Source organism: Aspergillus pseudotamarii, assembly GCF_009193445.1.
Source record: "Aspergillus pseudotamarii strain CBS 117625 unplaced genomic scaffold BDV38scaffold_1, whole genome shotgun sequence".
Lineage (NCBI taxonomy): Eukaryota > Fungi > Ascomycota > Eurotiomycetes > Eurotiales > Aspergillaceae > Aspergillus > Aspergillus pseudotamarii.
This window is the reverse complement of record NW_022475015.1, coordinates 1,060,290-1,073,909: the sequence shown is the minus strand read 5'-3', so window position 1 is coordinate 1,073,909 and position 13,620 is coordinate 1,060,290. Positions and strand designations below refer to the sequence as shown.

Below are 13,620 nucleotides of genomic sequence, written 5' to 3'. Positions count from 1 at the left end.
CCAGTGCCCTAGTTCAGAATCTGTGCGGAACAGTGTCATACCTATTTCACTGAGTGTGGTTTAGGGAAAACCTAATACAGGTCATAGTACATAATCAACATTAACCCTCCCCTGACCTGTCGCCTTAGTCCGTGTCCGTTTGAGATAATATATTAGAGTAGAGTATTACATTACACCATATACATACGTATTGCAGACTTTTATGTCATTACTAGGTGTGAAGGAACCAGTGCCTTGTTCAAGCTCGTATTCACTTAAGAAATGCTACCGAGAGTCAGCAGTCCAGTGTGTCGGCTTTACTATACGTTTAGAAAATAAATTCATTTATAAGTAGAAATATAACCCGGTAGATAACAAGAAGAGGCTATAGAACACCTTCCCAGTGTCGCAGGTCTAGAACGGATGAAAAGAAGAGTATTCACTCTCCTCACACTCCTTCAGCTTCTGTAGAAACATATTTAATCCGCCTATGAAGATATACACAGACCGTGGCTTACCATCGATATTCACGCCATTAAAGTACGATGCCGCTGTTCTAAACAGCGCCGCCTCGCTGATAGCATTGCACAATACACCCCATGCGGCTTCCCCTCCCTCTGTGGATTCGATTACACTCTTATCCGGAGACAGCAAAGTACTCTGCTCCCTGCGATGTTCTTCCGCACGCGATATGGCCCTGGTAATGAACTCAACGTGGGCTTCAATGGCTGGGGGCACATTAGTCAGGGGAGCCTGAGGCCCAACTATCATAAAGAGATTCGGAAATCCTGCTGTTGCAACCGCCATATTCGTGATCGGTCCGTCTTTCCAGTGTTCTTTTAATGCTTTCCCTTTCCGCCCGATGATATTAATTCTTCTGTAAGCCCCGTCGAATGCATTGAAACCCGTGGCACAAATAATGACATCCAGCGTGTGTTCAGTTCCATCGGCCAGCTTGATCCCATTGCGGGTAAACTTGAGCATGGGATTCTCCGCGATGTCGACGACATCGACGTTCTCCCGGTTGAATTGCTCGTAGTAGCCATCGGCACAGACCGGCCTGCGGGCGTAGAGTTCGCTCGGGATTAGTTTGCGGCGCTTCTCTGGATTCTGCACAATCTGGTGGATTTTCTTCTTCAGGAAGTCGCATGCCGTTCGGTTGGATTCTTCATTAAGAATTAGATCATTGAATGTACCCAGGAGGAATCGAAAGGCTCCTCCGTCGTCCCAGGCGGCTTGGTAGATCCGCTCGCGCTCCTCGTCCACGACACTCAACGCACTCGCCTTGGCCTCTTCGACGCCCATTCCTCCAATCTCCTGTCTTGCTTTCTGCCATATCCCATCGTAGGCCTTGTTAATCTCATCGCGCTCCTCCTGCGAGACGGCTCGTTTGCCAGCGGGAACGATGTACTGGGGATGTCGTTGGAAACAGACCAAGGACTCGACATCTTGGACAATTGCAGTGATCACTTGCACACCAGACGATCCATTCCCAATCACTCCGACCCTCTTGCCTTTCAGATCATACTGATCTGGCCACCGAGCAGTATGGTACAAACTGCCCTGGAACTGATCCCGCCCGGGGATATTCGGCCAATTCGGCTCCGTGACAATACCGAGAGACGTGATGAGATAGCGAGCCATGAAAGAACCCTGGTTAGATTCCACAGTCCACGTACAGTTGTCTTCGTTCCATCTCGCGGAGACGACCTCCGTATGAAATTGCATATACCTGCGCAAGTCGTGGCGGTCCACAACATGTTCCAGGTAGGCGAGAACATCCTTTCTCTCCAGGTAGTTATGAGACCAAGGGTATGATTGGAGGTCTTCCTTATCCCAGGAATAACGATACAGATGAGAAGGGGTATCACTTGTCGCGCCCGGATAGCGGTTCCAATACCATGTTCCTCCGGGTCCTCCGGCCCTTTCCACCAGCTTGACCGTCAGCCCGAGCTTGAGGAGGGAGAATAGTTGGTAGATTCCCCCAAACCCGGCGCCAATAACGAGTGCGTCGTATAAATGTGTGGACATGATCATGCGTGGGGGTTCTGACAACCAAGGTGACTGAGTGGTTGATTGCAACGCTCTCTGGGTGTCCGCCCTAAGGTGTCGCGGCTCAAGAAAATAATTCTCTAACGAAATTACCCAGCGAATTTATACAGAGCATTGAGGATGTCTTGAAATTGCTAGCTATACAGTTGGTACCTCGGAAGCTTTTATAGAATAATAGGTTTGGCCCCCATCCATCGCAGACGGAGCACCCAATCAGAAGAACCATCACAATGAAATAGAACCAACCAATACTGGCGCTGATGGCGGATCTTCAATCAACCCTTGAATAGTAACTTCCCTCCTGCCATCCGACATTAGCATGTAAGCCTAATTAGCAAACATCGACGCTGCCTACTTAGGCCTAGCGCTGTTGTTCTTCCTAGGCGATTTCTTCCCACACAATTATATTGATGGATTGAAGTAAAATAATCAATCTAATCAAGGAATTCATCCTACATGGTCTCCAGTTGCTGTGTATAATGGTAGGATAAAACTTGTACGCCAGCTCATATCGTGAGACTGCTCTAGCGCACGGGCGCAGACGCTCGGACGGTCAATGTCTACCCAGGTAGATATTGACCAACTATCGGGTACAGATGTTAATACTACCCCTATAAATCTATTACAGGGTTTTCACTCTCAAGATTATAAGAATATCTGGGACCATAAAACACCAATTTAATTTGTACCAAGTGGAGATCACACGGTAATTGTGCAAGCTTTGCTGTAGAGCGGAGCTCTACTGAACGTCTGCCTACTATTACATACGTATCACAGCCTCCAAGGAGAGACAAGCTGCCCTCTCGCTGGAGCTGAGATGGCCCCAACAACCATTTGACAGGAACTAACTTGACATTACTGACTGATTGGTTTGGGCGCCCCATGACAAACTTTACTTTTCGATTAGGTGCACCGCTATTGTCGATTGTTGGGGAAAGACATAGAGATTCTGTCCATTGTCTTCGCTGTCTTACAGCAGCCGAATAGTAGAAATGTGTAAGGGCAGATCTACATAGGATACCTGGCCGTGGATCGGGGTGGGTCACACTATGTATAATCCAAAAGGCTAAAAAGGGAGTGACCAATTGCAATAGACAGGCCAAGCCGCGCCACCTTTTGCCAGTCAGTCTTGCAGTCAAAGCGAGTTGGGTCAATGCCTAAGTCCTAAGTTCCGTGGTGAATTATGAAACGTATGCTAGCCCCGACTGGGCCTACAACAATGACCCTCTCTAAGTAGTATATCACCTCAGCCTCTTCTAAGGAGTCTCCGTGCATCCATCGATAAATATCAAGCTTTACATTATTATGTATAACGACTTTTTCAACAAAATACATGGGTCTAGTGATATAAATCTCTAAAGCCACATAGACTGATTACCCCTTATCTCCGTCGTCTACTACAAAATGACCCTAACCACCGGGGCAATCATTGCACTCATAGCGCTCTTTGTCGCGTGTGTTCCTGGGATCCGGTTTATAATCCATAAACCCGAGATATGTCAGTGGTGGAGCCGAGATCGAAGTATGGAATTCCCATAGTTATAATTGACCATCTATTGTGAGTTTACACTAATTTAAAGCTGGCCTTGCATACAGGTTGCGAGGATCCCGAGAATCCTCATCCAACTTCGGCTCCTTCTGTTGAGAACCATTTCCTGTCCCTTGATGCATCCGACTATCCTCCGAACGAAATATATCAACTCGAGTCCATATATTCCTTTGTGCAGAGATTTTCGAGTCCTAGTCGACAGACATTACCACAGAGACTCGAAGCCGGTCTTCTTTTCTATACACAAGTAGGTCATTTTGACGCATGAATGCCACGCACTAGCTAATGGTGGCAATGAGTTTTATAGACTACTAACACCGATCATCTCGAGGAGAACGAACCATTGGCTGGTGGTGCCAATGTTGGTGATAATTTGCCTGTAATTGAACAGCATCGGCAGCGATAGGGCAATCCACACCTCTGTCTGAAGCTTATGTCAGGGTTTTGTTTATATGTGATGGGGAATGATTGTCATTGTTGCTCCTGTTGCTGTAGATTGTTGGCTTATAGATTTCGGACTATTTTAAATCTTTTCTCATCTACAGTTCCTTTTACTTTTCTCACATTGGCTGTTGATAAAGACGTGCTGCAATACGACATCTTGATATCGTTTATAAGTATACAATATATAGATTGTTGGAGCTACTGTATCCTCTCTTGCTATTCCCATCATGATGCAGGCGGCAGATAGTTAGAACATCTATATACAATCTAGAATTACTCATTCGTATTTGAGGATGAGCAATATGAATAATTTAAGTATCTATGCTTCGATGATTCAGAAAGATGGCTGTTATTCTAACATATTCTATAGCTTACTGGTAAACCATTTTAGGGCAATGATTCACATCATTAACTAGACAACCCCTTCGGAACAACAGCAACCCGGAGACGAGCTACACAAGGATTGCAATAAACTAGGACAGTACCGTTCTGGAAGCGAATAAAGCTGCAGGAAGAAGCCAACTTTTACTGTTTATTCGGTATATCTTCACTACAGCTCGCGGTACACATAGTATGGTGAAGCTATATCATCGACCAAATATAGTAGTTTATATATTCGGAATATCGACTAGTTCACTTCTGAAAATATCACAGCTATGATAATTTAATCTTGCTGTACTTCTTACTGTACTTTACGGAAAGCCGGCGCCACGGTTAAAACCAGAGCAGTGAACGCCTTGCATTGAGCCCTGCCCAGGCAGAGGAGGAGAAGGTCTCCCATGGGGTCACCTGACGTCACAGGAACCCGACTCAGACCTACCTTAAATGCAGGGATGGGAGATGTCTGCTCGAGCAGACATCTCCCACCCCTGCTATTTGACACACGTGCAGACCGTAGTACCGAGATTAGGTCGATCTTCAATATGAAAAGGGCGCCCCTTGACTGGACTGTCTGATCGGAGCCAGCGATCTTATACCGACCCTAATGGACCCGAACGGATCTGTTTACCGGTGGTCAGCATGCAGTAGCGTGTCACAAGCGATACCTAGCCCTTAGGAATGCGAGTATTTTCACACAACCACTGTCTAGCATGCGATAACAATGGTGTTGGCTGGGAAGAACTCGGATCCTCGGTGTCAACTTTTTGACACAGAAAAAAAAACAAAAAGTCATTTACTATCAGCCACCGCAGCAGCCACTATGATAGCATAAATTCATTCGCTGAGTTACGAGATTGAGGTAATGAAGTTAGGTACTACTATAGATAGAATTTTCTAAATAAGCTAGGCTGAAGCTATAAACTTAAAGTGCTACTAATAATCTTAATTATGCTGAAGGATACTGTATTCTAGCACCCTACTATGTAGATAATATTATCGAAATTTCATATAAGCGCATGGCAGCCGTGGCTTAATATAATCTGCTGTATGACATGTGACTACATGAATCACGTGTAGTACTTATCAATTTTGTCGTCGTTCGGGAGTCGGGACTCGTGACATTTTCGCTCCGCCAACTCTACAGACCAGCTCTCCAAGTGGGGCTTTGGGCGCATGGAACAGAACTCTATATGATCACAATTTCTAACACGAACTATCTTCTAGAAGGGTGAAACCTCGTGTGGCGTATCGTGGTTCCTTGACGCAAGATCAATCGTTCAGCTCTCTTGCGACTTTTCACCCATAGAGCTTCTCCCGAATACTCCGATAAAATAGCTTGAAAATGGCTAAGCCACTCACGAAGAAGTGGGTGGATGCTCGAATGTCTTTAGATTTACATACTAATCAATGAGAAGTACTCTGACTGCTGGGATAGCGCGTATCAGTGTGGGGACCGACGATACCCCTTTTGATGTGCACTTAGAACTGTTATGCGACCACTCGCCCTACTTTGACGATCTTTATGCGGACCGAGCTCAGAGTCCTGTCACAGAACTTCCTATTCATTTCCCAGACGACGATCCTGATGTATTCTCCGTACTCATTAGTTGGATGTATTGTGGTCAAATAGCTGTGAAACCCCAAAGTGTGCTCTTCTTGATTAAACTCTGGGTACTTGCTGGGAAATTTGAAATGGTGGAACTGCAGAACAACGTCATTTCCCTTTGCAAAACTTGGATTGATAGCAAAAGTGACACAGCCTTTGATGACCACACAATCCATTATGTCTACTCTCATACCCTGCCCAAGTCCCCACTGCGCCTACTTGTGATAGATACATGGGTGCGAAGTGCGACTAAGTCGCGATTTTTGGGCAGTGACAATCTCCCTCGCGAGTTCCTTGAAGAGCTTTGCTGCGCCTTGATTGAGTGGAAAGAAGGCAGTATGGAATCGCTTGGTCACACAAATACCGCATCACGCTATTTTGTGCCCACTTCTCCGGTGCAAGACTCCGGCAGAGAAATTCCTAGGCGAAGAGAGGTGTGCGAAATTAAGCGACTTGCTACCCCCGACCAAATAAGAAACAGGAAGTTCAAGCGTCCTTCCCCACGTATTCGCAAAGCCTCTCCTGCGTCTTCTCTGCGTGTCATGACACCGATCTCTACAGACACCGAGAATGATTCTAACAGCCAGATTACTTCTGGCATGAGCTCCTTACAAGTTTGAGTCCTTCCTGTGAGCAAGGTAGAGTGAAATGCTTAGTAGGAATACCTGAAATTAGTATATGCTACTCTACGTAGTCGGCAATTATTCCCAATATGCCTATTTTCCTTGTGCGAAACTATTTCCCGCAGGCATCTATCCTCCCTCTGGGGCGATCCTCTAACTCTGTTATACATGACCAGACTGCCTTTAGATATAGATGTCCTAGACAGAAGTCTTCCTTATTACATATTTGTCAACATGCCTGGCCCTCACGTCTGCAGGCTTAGGTAAGCAAGGGTTCTGACGGTATTTCCACAAAATCTGCCCACTACATGATGCAATTAGATGTTCAGTACGGAAAGGTCAGTGGGAAGAACCTTGGTTAAACGGCTATTCGTACCCAGCTCGGCCCCACCCCTGGCGTGGGTCCAGACCGAACTTGATATGTTTGGTCAATTAGTCTTTCCTAAAGTATCACCTGGAGAGTTAGTTGTAGATTTGTACAACCCTATCTGACACCTTTGCTTAAGAACCTTAGACCTTTGGTTTTTATCGGGCAGAGTGCTGATATCATATGGATCGTACGATAGTAGAGTGGTAACTTCGAGGACAGGTTCTAGAATTGTGAATGCAATTGCCATTGCCACCTGTGTCAATCTATCCTATAGCCTAGTAGAACAGGCGGCATTCCTTGATCGTACCCTGGGAGTGTCCATTTGACTGAAATCTTGTCCAAATCTACATGGCACCATTCCATCGGACCACTGCTCAACCGAAAACATCGGTGAACCACTAGCTCATCAGCTCTGAGCAAGTTGCATGAAATTTCTGACTCGCTATCCTTCTTACGTAGCTAATGATTGGTTCTCCAGTGCGTTCAAGTCGGTCAACTTGCCACGCCCTCATCTTCTGACACGCTGAGTCCTCTACGCTTAGATACCGATACTAGAAACAATGGCGCAGATAGCGCTCATGATATCATCTATACCCACCAGTCATGGTATCCGACAAGAGAGTTCAACTATAAATAATGGTCAACAATTGGCCTTTTTAGTTTCCAAACAGTGGATTCCCGGTTTGCCGTACAGAAGTTGTTTCCCGAGCTGAGATCTCCTTTCTATCAGACTTAGTATCTCGACTACAGAAGAATGCCGAGCTCGATCCATCCGAGACGGGGCGATAGTGTGAATCACACTTCCTCCAGAAATGTATCGACCATGTCGACCACTCCGATAATGCAAGGCCTAGCAGGTCGCATACGGGGCCAGCCTGGAGGGAACACGGCCCCCATCGTCCGTTCAGAGAAGGGACAGTTGCCTATGTTACACGTACCCCATACATTCCAAAATAACTTCGTGGCCGTTGTGGGAGAGTTTGTCGGAACCTTCATGTTCCTCTTCTTCGCATTTGCTGGTGGCCAGGTATCCAATACCCCCAAGCCGGCTGAAGGAGCGCCACCAAATACCGCGAACCTCCTGTATCTCTCGCTGACTTTCGGATTCTCTCTCCTTGTCAATGTTTGGACGTTTTACCGTGTGACGGGTGGCTTATTCAATCCAGTGGTACGTTCCCGCGCCAAACTAGCGTTGACATACGGACCAGACCCCCTGGTCAGTAACGTGACTTTGATACTAGTACTAATAGTCCTCAGGTCACTTTAGCCCTCTGTCTCTGTGGAGGCATGCATCCTGTTCGCGGTGTACTAGTCTTTGCTTCTCAAATCGTGGCGGGGATTGCATCAGCGGGTGTGGTCAGTTGTCTATTCCCAGGACCTCTAAACGTCCAGACCAGGCTGGGCGGTGGCACTTCAATCTCCCAAGGCCTGTTCATTGAAATGTTCCTGACGGCAAACCTGGTATTTGTCGTGATCATGTTGGCTGTAGTTAAGCAAAAGTCAACATTTCTTGCGCCTGTTGGAATTGGCCTGGTCCTGTTTGTGAACCAACTAGTCGGTCAATATGCCTAATTGTGTAGATATGCATGCACAAAAGCTGATTATGAACTTAGGGACCTACTATACCGGTTGTGCCCTCAACCCGGCCCGTGCCCTTGGCCCTGACGTGATCAACCGCAGCTTCCCAGGATATCACTGGATCTACTGGGTAGGACCGTTGCTGGGGTCCCTCCTTGCGTGTGGATTCTATGGCTTTCTCAGCATGTTTCATTATGAAACTGTTAATCCAAGCCAGGATTTCAATCAGTGGGAGGCCGCTGCGGGCCCCGGCCCGTGGCACGAAGTGATAAACTGGCACGTTGATGGGCCAAACCCTTCGCACTTACCAAGCGATCAGTCAACCCACCATCCAACTAGTGCGGCGAATACTGACAGCAACAGTGGACCATCTGATAAGGAATATGGTAATGAGCAGGTGTAAAGTGGTGTCAGCGGGAGCTCAAATCACTACAGCATCCAATAGATGGCCTGGCGGACCTCCTGTGCACCTAGATTCCTCCACGAAATGAGGTTGAGACGCTTATTATATGGTCAGAACGCGCTTTATTTAATAACCCAAGGGCAAACCTAACTAGCCCATGCAGATTGTTACGGTCGTCACATCTGGAGAGAATGTCGACGAATTGCTGTTAGATCATGCCTCGGGGTAAGCCTGAACTTGATGCGCCACATCCCATATCTATTATTATACTTTGGTTTGGCAATTTCCTATCCGGTATTCCGTTATATTGGGGTGTTACTCTTTGGTTTCTTTTTCATATGGTGACCGAGATAATATCATACTTAGAGTTGATCAGGGAATCCGAAAACTCCCCGCGAATCCTCATCTAGTCACACAACAACAGAACTTGCACCAAGCCATGATACTGTGTATTCAAGAGATATATCTTATAAGTTACTGCCTTTACTTGTGATTCGTGGGATAAATGCGACTGTACTTTGGTCTAAAGTTTACTACATAATTGTCAATTTTTTCTAAAATGGCAAGCACCGAATGCTTCGCACAGGGTAGATATAATTTACAGTATTCCCTCAGGGGATAAACATTTAATGTAGTGATAAAGGCCAGGGTCTGATGCAGCCTAACACGGTACCCTTACACGTCTCATCAAACACAAAACATGCTGGTTACCGATCAACTCCAATATCTATATAGTACTCAGGACTAGTAGTTAAGTTGATAGTAAAACTAAGCGAGTTTATAGTTATTAGTTCTGCCAGCAGAAATTGATAAGATCCCGTTGTTGCAGAGTTACCTAGGTAATCAGGCACCTAACATAAGCTACTGAGCTTAATTTAATCTATGCGTTATAGATAAGTCTCTCTTACGCTGCTGAAGTAATATTTATGATGTCCAACACTGAGGCCCGGGTCGAATTGAAAAGCCCTCGTTCATGAGTATCTAGAAGATGCCTAAGTAGTATTTCCTGTTCAACAAATACTAGCTTTTAGTTCATACAACCTCATCACGTTGACCTTGCTTCACCTTGGCCACTGTCACCAAACCTATGTACTCCTCTTTATCGTTTAAGGGCACGAAGGCCCGACCATCGGGTATCTGATCATGGCTTCCCGATCCCATCTGGTAGTCTCTAGTGCTGCCTTGCTCGGATTTGGTTATGGACATACCCATGAGGCGTTTCTTTATTTGTCTCCAAATAAGGCTCACTAGGGGCTGATATGCCAGTAGGCAGGCAGCAGTGAGATACATGCCAGCCTCCATGACGCTCCAAATGAAAATGTCAACTGCTGACCATGTCTTATCGGCTATCGCATCCGTAATGAAGTATTGTACCCAGCATACCAACCCAAAGACAAATCCACTACACACGACGCGTCAGTACAGTCTTTGGATGAAAGGCATGTTGTGTGAAAGCACGAACTTACACACTACCAAGGAAAAAAGTAATCAGAAGTCCCAACTTGATCCGTCGAGTGGTTTGGAGCTTGATGATATGCGAAATGGGAAGGATCAACATGATGACGTCCGACAATATATGCGGGAGTCGGATCCATCGAAGCAACAAGTTCAAATTGAAGCAGCGCCCTGAAACCGTAGGGTCCCAGAGTGCCTTCAATGGGACGCATACACCAAAGCAAGCGAGAAATCCCCCCAGACAGTTTAAGATGATAATAGCTCCCGTCGCGTAGCAAATGTATCGCGTGACGCGGTTGATCGCAAAGAGTGATAGATAAAGACTTAATACGGTTAATTTTGAGAATGCGACAGAAAAGAGCCAGGTCACCCCCACAGGAATGATATCCTGGGAGAAATAGACAGACATTGCCGGGTCAGTTTCCATGATTCGTGCCATATGGAGGCCAGTGCCTCCATAGTGGACATCAACTGCGAATGACCGAACGCTGATTAGCCTTCAATGCCAAAGCAATGATACCTCTGCGTGCAGTTTGACTTACCCAAAATAGTTACATTGAAAGCGATGGTCACTACCCAACTAATTATGATTAAGGTATCATCACGGCTCCATGAGACCTGACCGATGCGGCGGGAAACAAAGCGTAAAATGACCGCTATCGTCTCTAGGATCATAAATATAATTGTTATGGAATAAAGGACAGCTTGCTTGCTCTCATGGGAGGGGCTTGATGAGACCCTATTAGTATCTCGACTCTTCATTTTCAGCAAAATGGTTGATAAACTGGCGAGCACGAGAGTTGGGCAAGTGGGAATAGAGCTCTTCACATGTGGTAAACAGGCAATTAGCAGAATAGCCAGAGCCTTATATGACTTGTATCTAGTGGTTTCATGCTGGCCGAGAATGTTTACTTGGGGTCCAGTGAGCAGATGAGGGTAGCATCTAACAAGGATAGGTCACAGTAACCGGCGCAGCTTTCCGCCTGATGCTCGAGCGCAAAATGGGGGCAGTTTTGGTCCCTGTAGGCCTTGCAGCCTGTCATGATCTAGGTTGGTAAGTCCATATTTCCCCTAGGATTTAGTTTCCGTTTATAGATAGGTTTGCGGGGTCAGCCTGAGACTAACCAGGGAATATGCAGATGAGCTTCGTGCTTGACCCTTCACGGTGCGACAGGCAGATCTCGTTGCTTTTGGCCCCCTCAGGATAACATTAGTCGAGGGGTCGTGGGTAATACCATATGTAGCATGGAAAATGCAGCACTTCAGGTTTCACAAGGTATCTGAGTCCACGGAAAAAGGACCTAGTTTACCGGCCGTGCCCTAGGCTGATGCCGATCATATGTGTGGTCTATACAGAATAAATAGTACGAGACGTGAATCTTTACTATATCCTACTTAGCCGACAACATCCTATAGTAGCACCAACGCCGTAGCTTCGGACCTAAAGAGCTTTTTCCCTTGTCAATGTAAGAGCAACTCACGTCAGATTTTCGAGCAACGCTGGCAGCGCTCATGTTTTGGTCGGACCAACCATATGACGCCCTGATTCCCGATGACCCCACTTTATATTGCTTAACAAAGAAAGCCTGGCCGCAAAAGAACCTTGTATTTCCTTGGTGTTATATGACGGAGTCGCTTTTCGGTCGTCGTACGGTGGGACATTGCGGACCTGGGTTGAAAGACCCTAATGTGTCACCCCACAGGCATCCCATCTCTCTTGTTCCTAGAACTATAAAGACCTCCCAGGTTATCTTCATTCTGCTGCCAACGAAAGAAATAGAGAAAGAAAATTTCCCCCAAAGAGAACAACTTTGAAGTTTTAGAACCCAGTTACAATCCTTGAAGATGGCGCTGAAACCGGAATATGTCCTTACGCGTGACTACCTCGATAACAATCGGTTAGTCAACAGAAGCAAAATAATCCTTACTATACCTAAGTTGCCCACGACTAATGAGATATACACCACTACCTGGTGATTCAGAATCAACCTCCACCATTACCTTTGCGTGGAGTTTTTCGGATATCACACCCATCCGGATATCCCTACAGCGGATCCCAATCTGAAAGTCGCAGACGTAGGGACAGGAACAGGGTCAGTCGTTACTATATCTCTGAATTTTTTTATACTGATTTTGTTATCGAACTAGTATCTGGCTCACTGATTTAGCTAAGCGATTGCCGCAGACAGTGCAACTGGATGCACTAGATATCTCATTTGAGGCAACCCCACCAGCTGAGTGGCTCCCTTCCAATATCCGCACTCTCGTGTGGGATATCAAAACAGATCCTCCGGAGGATCTGATTGGTGTCTACGATATAGTCCATATTAGACATTTTACTTTGGTCCTGATAGAAGAGGAGTTGGAAAATGTTCTTACCAGATTACTCAAACTGCTAAGTATATTACTCTTTCCTATTTTACCTATTCATACAGAACTCTACTCAGAAACTAATCCGTATATATATAGAACCTGGTGGGTACTTGCAATGGGTGGAAGTAGATATGAGCTCGTTCCGCATTTTGAAGACCAACCCGAATAACCAGTCTGAGGCGCTGGAGACACTTTTCAAACTCTCTCAGGGGCAGGACAAAAGGCTGAGTCCGACCTATGTTCCCAGCCTCTCTTCTCGCTTTGAGGCTGCGGGGTTTGAGAATATCAAGTCCGAGTCCCGGGATGCACCCCCACACCTTGCTCTTGCGATGCATGAATGCAACTTGCTAATTAGCGAAATCTTGGCACGCAAGTCTAAAAACGAAAAAGTGATGGAATTGGTGAAGGGGCTCTTGCCCCGTGTTGAGAGCGAGACCCGTAATGGTGCTTGTTGGGCCTTTACTCGGTGGAGCGTGGTGGGAAGAAAGCCCCAATAGGCGGCAAGATATACTGTACCCAGCTAGATAGCACGAATAGTGGCTCACGCTTGAACTAGTAGAACTTTGATTTATGTCACCTTTCCAAGTTAACACATCACAGCCTGTGGTTTGCCATTGACCTTTCCATGGTAATGTGACGCCACCCATGGCCTTCCGCCGGCTGTCAATTTCCTTTCCATATGATTTTTAACATCTCTTATAATTTCAATTGCCAATCAATGCGTTCACAGTCCAACCGGCTTGTTTTTCTCCACATTAATGCAGGTGGAAAGCTATCATTCTGGAGTTATACAGATTTGGTGTATGT

The 13,620-nt window shown here is 46.2% G+C and overlaps 5 protein-coding genes across 5 annotated transcripts; 3 read left to right on the top strand and 2 right to left on the bottom strand.

Annotated features, from left to right (window-relative positions):
- Window positions 1–386: 386 nt before the first annotated feature.
- Window positions 387–2,010, bottom strand: BDV38DRAFT_289700 (flavin-containing monooxygenase; the record flags this gene model as incomplete). Its single annotated transcript, XM_032061321.1, has 1 exon — window positions 387–2,010. One exon carries the CDS (start codon window positions 2,008–2,010, stop codon window positions 394–396), a length of 1,617 nt encoding a protein of 538 aa, XP_031919961.1. The 3' UTR covers window positions 387–393.
- A 3,502-nt stretch (window positions 2,011–5,512) lies between these two features.
- BDV38DRAFT_232270 (BTB/POZ domain-containing protein) lies at window positions 5,513–6,678 on the top strand. The gene is made up of 2 exons (XM_032053024.1): window positions 5,513–5,770; window positions 5,821–6,678. The coding sequence occupies exons 1-2, from the start codon at window positions 5,748–5,750 to the stop codon at window positions 6,629–6,631; spliced, it is 834 nt and encodes a 277-aa protein (XP_031919960.1). The 5' UTR covers window positions 5,513–5,747; the 3' UTR covers window positions 6,632–6,678.
- A 690-nt stretch (window positions 6,679–7,368) lies between these two features.
- Window positions 7,369–9,093, top strand: BDV38DRAFT_4120 (aquaporin-like protein). Its single transcript, XM_032063306.1, has 3 exons — window positions 7,369–8,172; window positions 8,262–8,562; window positions 8,618–9,093. The coding sequence occupies exons 1-3, from the start codon at window positions 7,759–7,761 to the stop codon at window positions 8,983–8,985; spliced, it is 1,083 nt and encodes a 360-aa protein (XP_031919959.1). The 5' UTR covers window positions 7,369–7,758; the 3' UTR covers window positions 8,986–9,093.
- Window positions 9,094–9,895: 802 nt separating this feature from the next.
- Window positions 9,896–11,253, bottom strand: BDV38DRAFT_232267 (uncharacterized protein). Its single transcript, XM_032053023.1, has 3 exons — window positions 10,983–11,253; window positions 10,452–10,911; window positions 9,896–10,387 (listed from the first exon to the last, which is right to left on the bottom strand). Exons 1-3 carry the CDS (start codon window positions 11,200–11,202, stop codon window positions 10,018–10,020), a joined length of 1,050 nt encoding a protein of 349 aa, XP_031919958.1. The 5' UTR covers window positions 11,203–11,253; the 3' UTR covers window positions 9,896–10,017.
- A 391-nt stretch (window positions 11,254–11,644) lies between these two features.
- BDV38DRAFT_232265 (class I SAM-dependent methyltransferase) lies at window positions 11,645–13,385 on the top strand. The gene is made up of 4 exons (XM_032053022.1): window positions 11,645–12,338; window positions 12,423–12,533; window positions 12,589–12,839; window positions 12,910–13,385. Exons 1-4 carry the CDS (start codon window positions 12,286–12,288, stop codon window positions 13,308–13,310), a joined length of 816 nt encoding a protein of 271 aa, XP_031919957.1. The 5' UTR covers window positions 11,645–12,285; the 3' UTR covers window positions 13,311–13,385.
- Window positions 13,386–13,620: the final 235 nt, after the last annotated feature.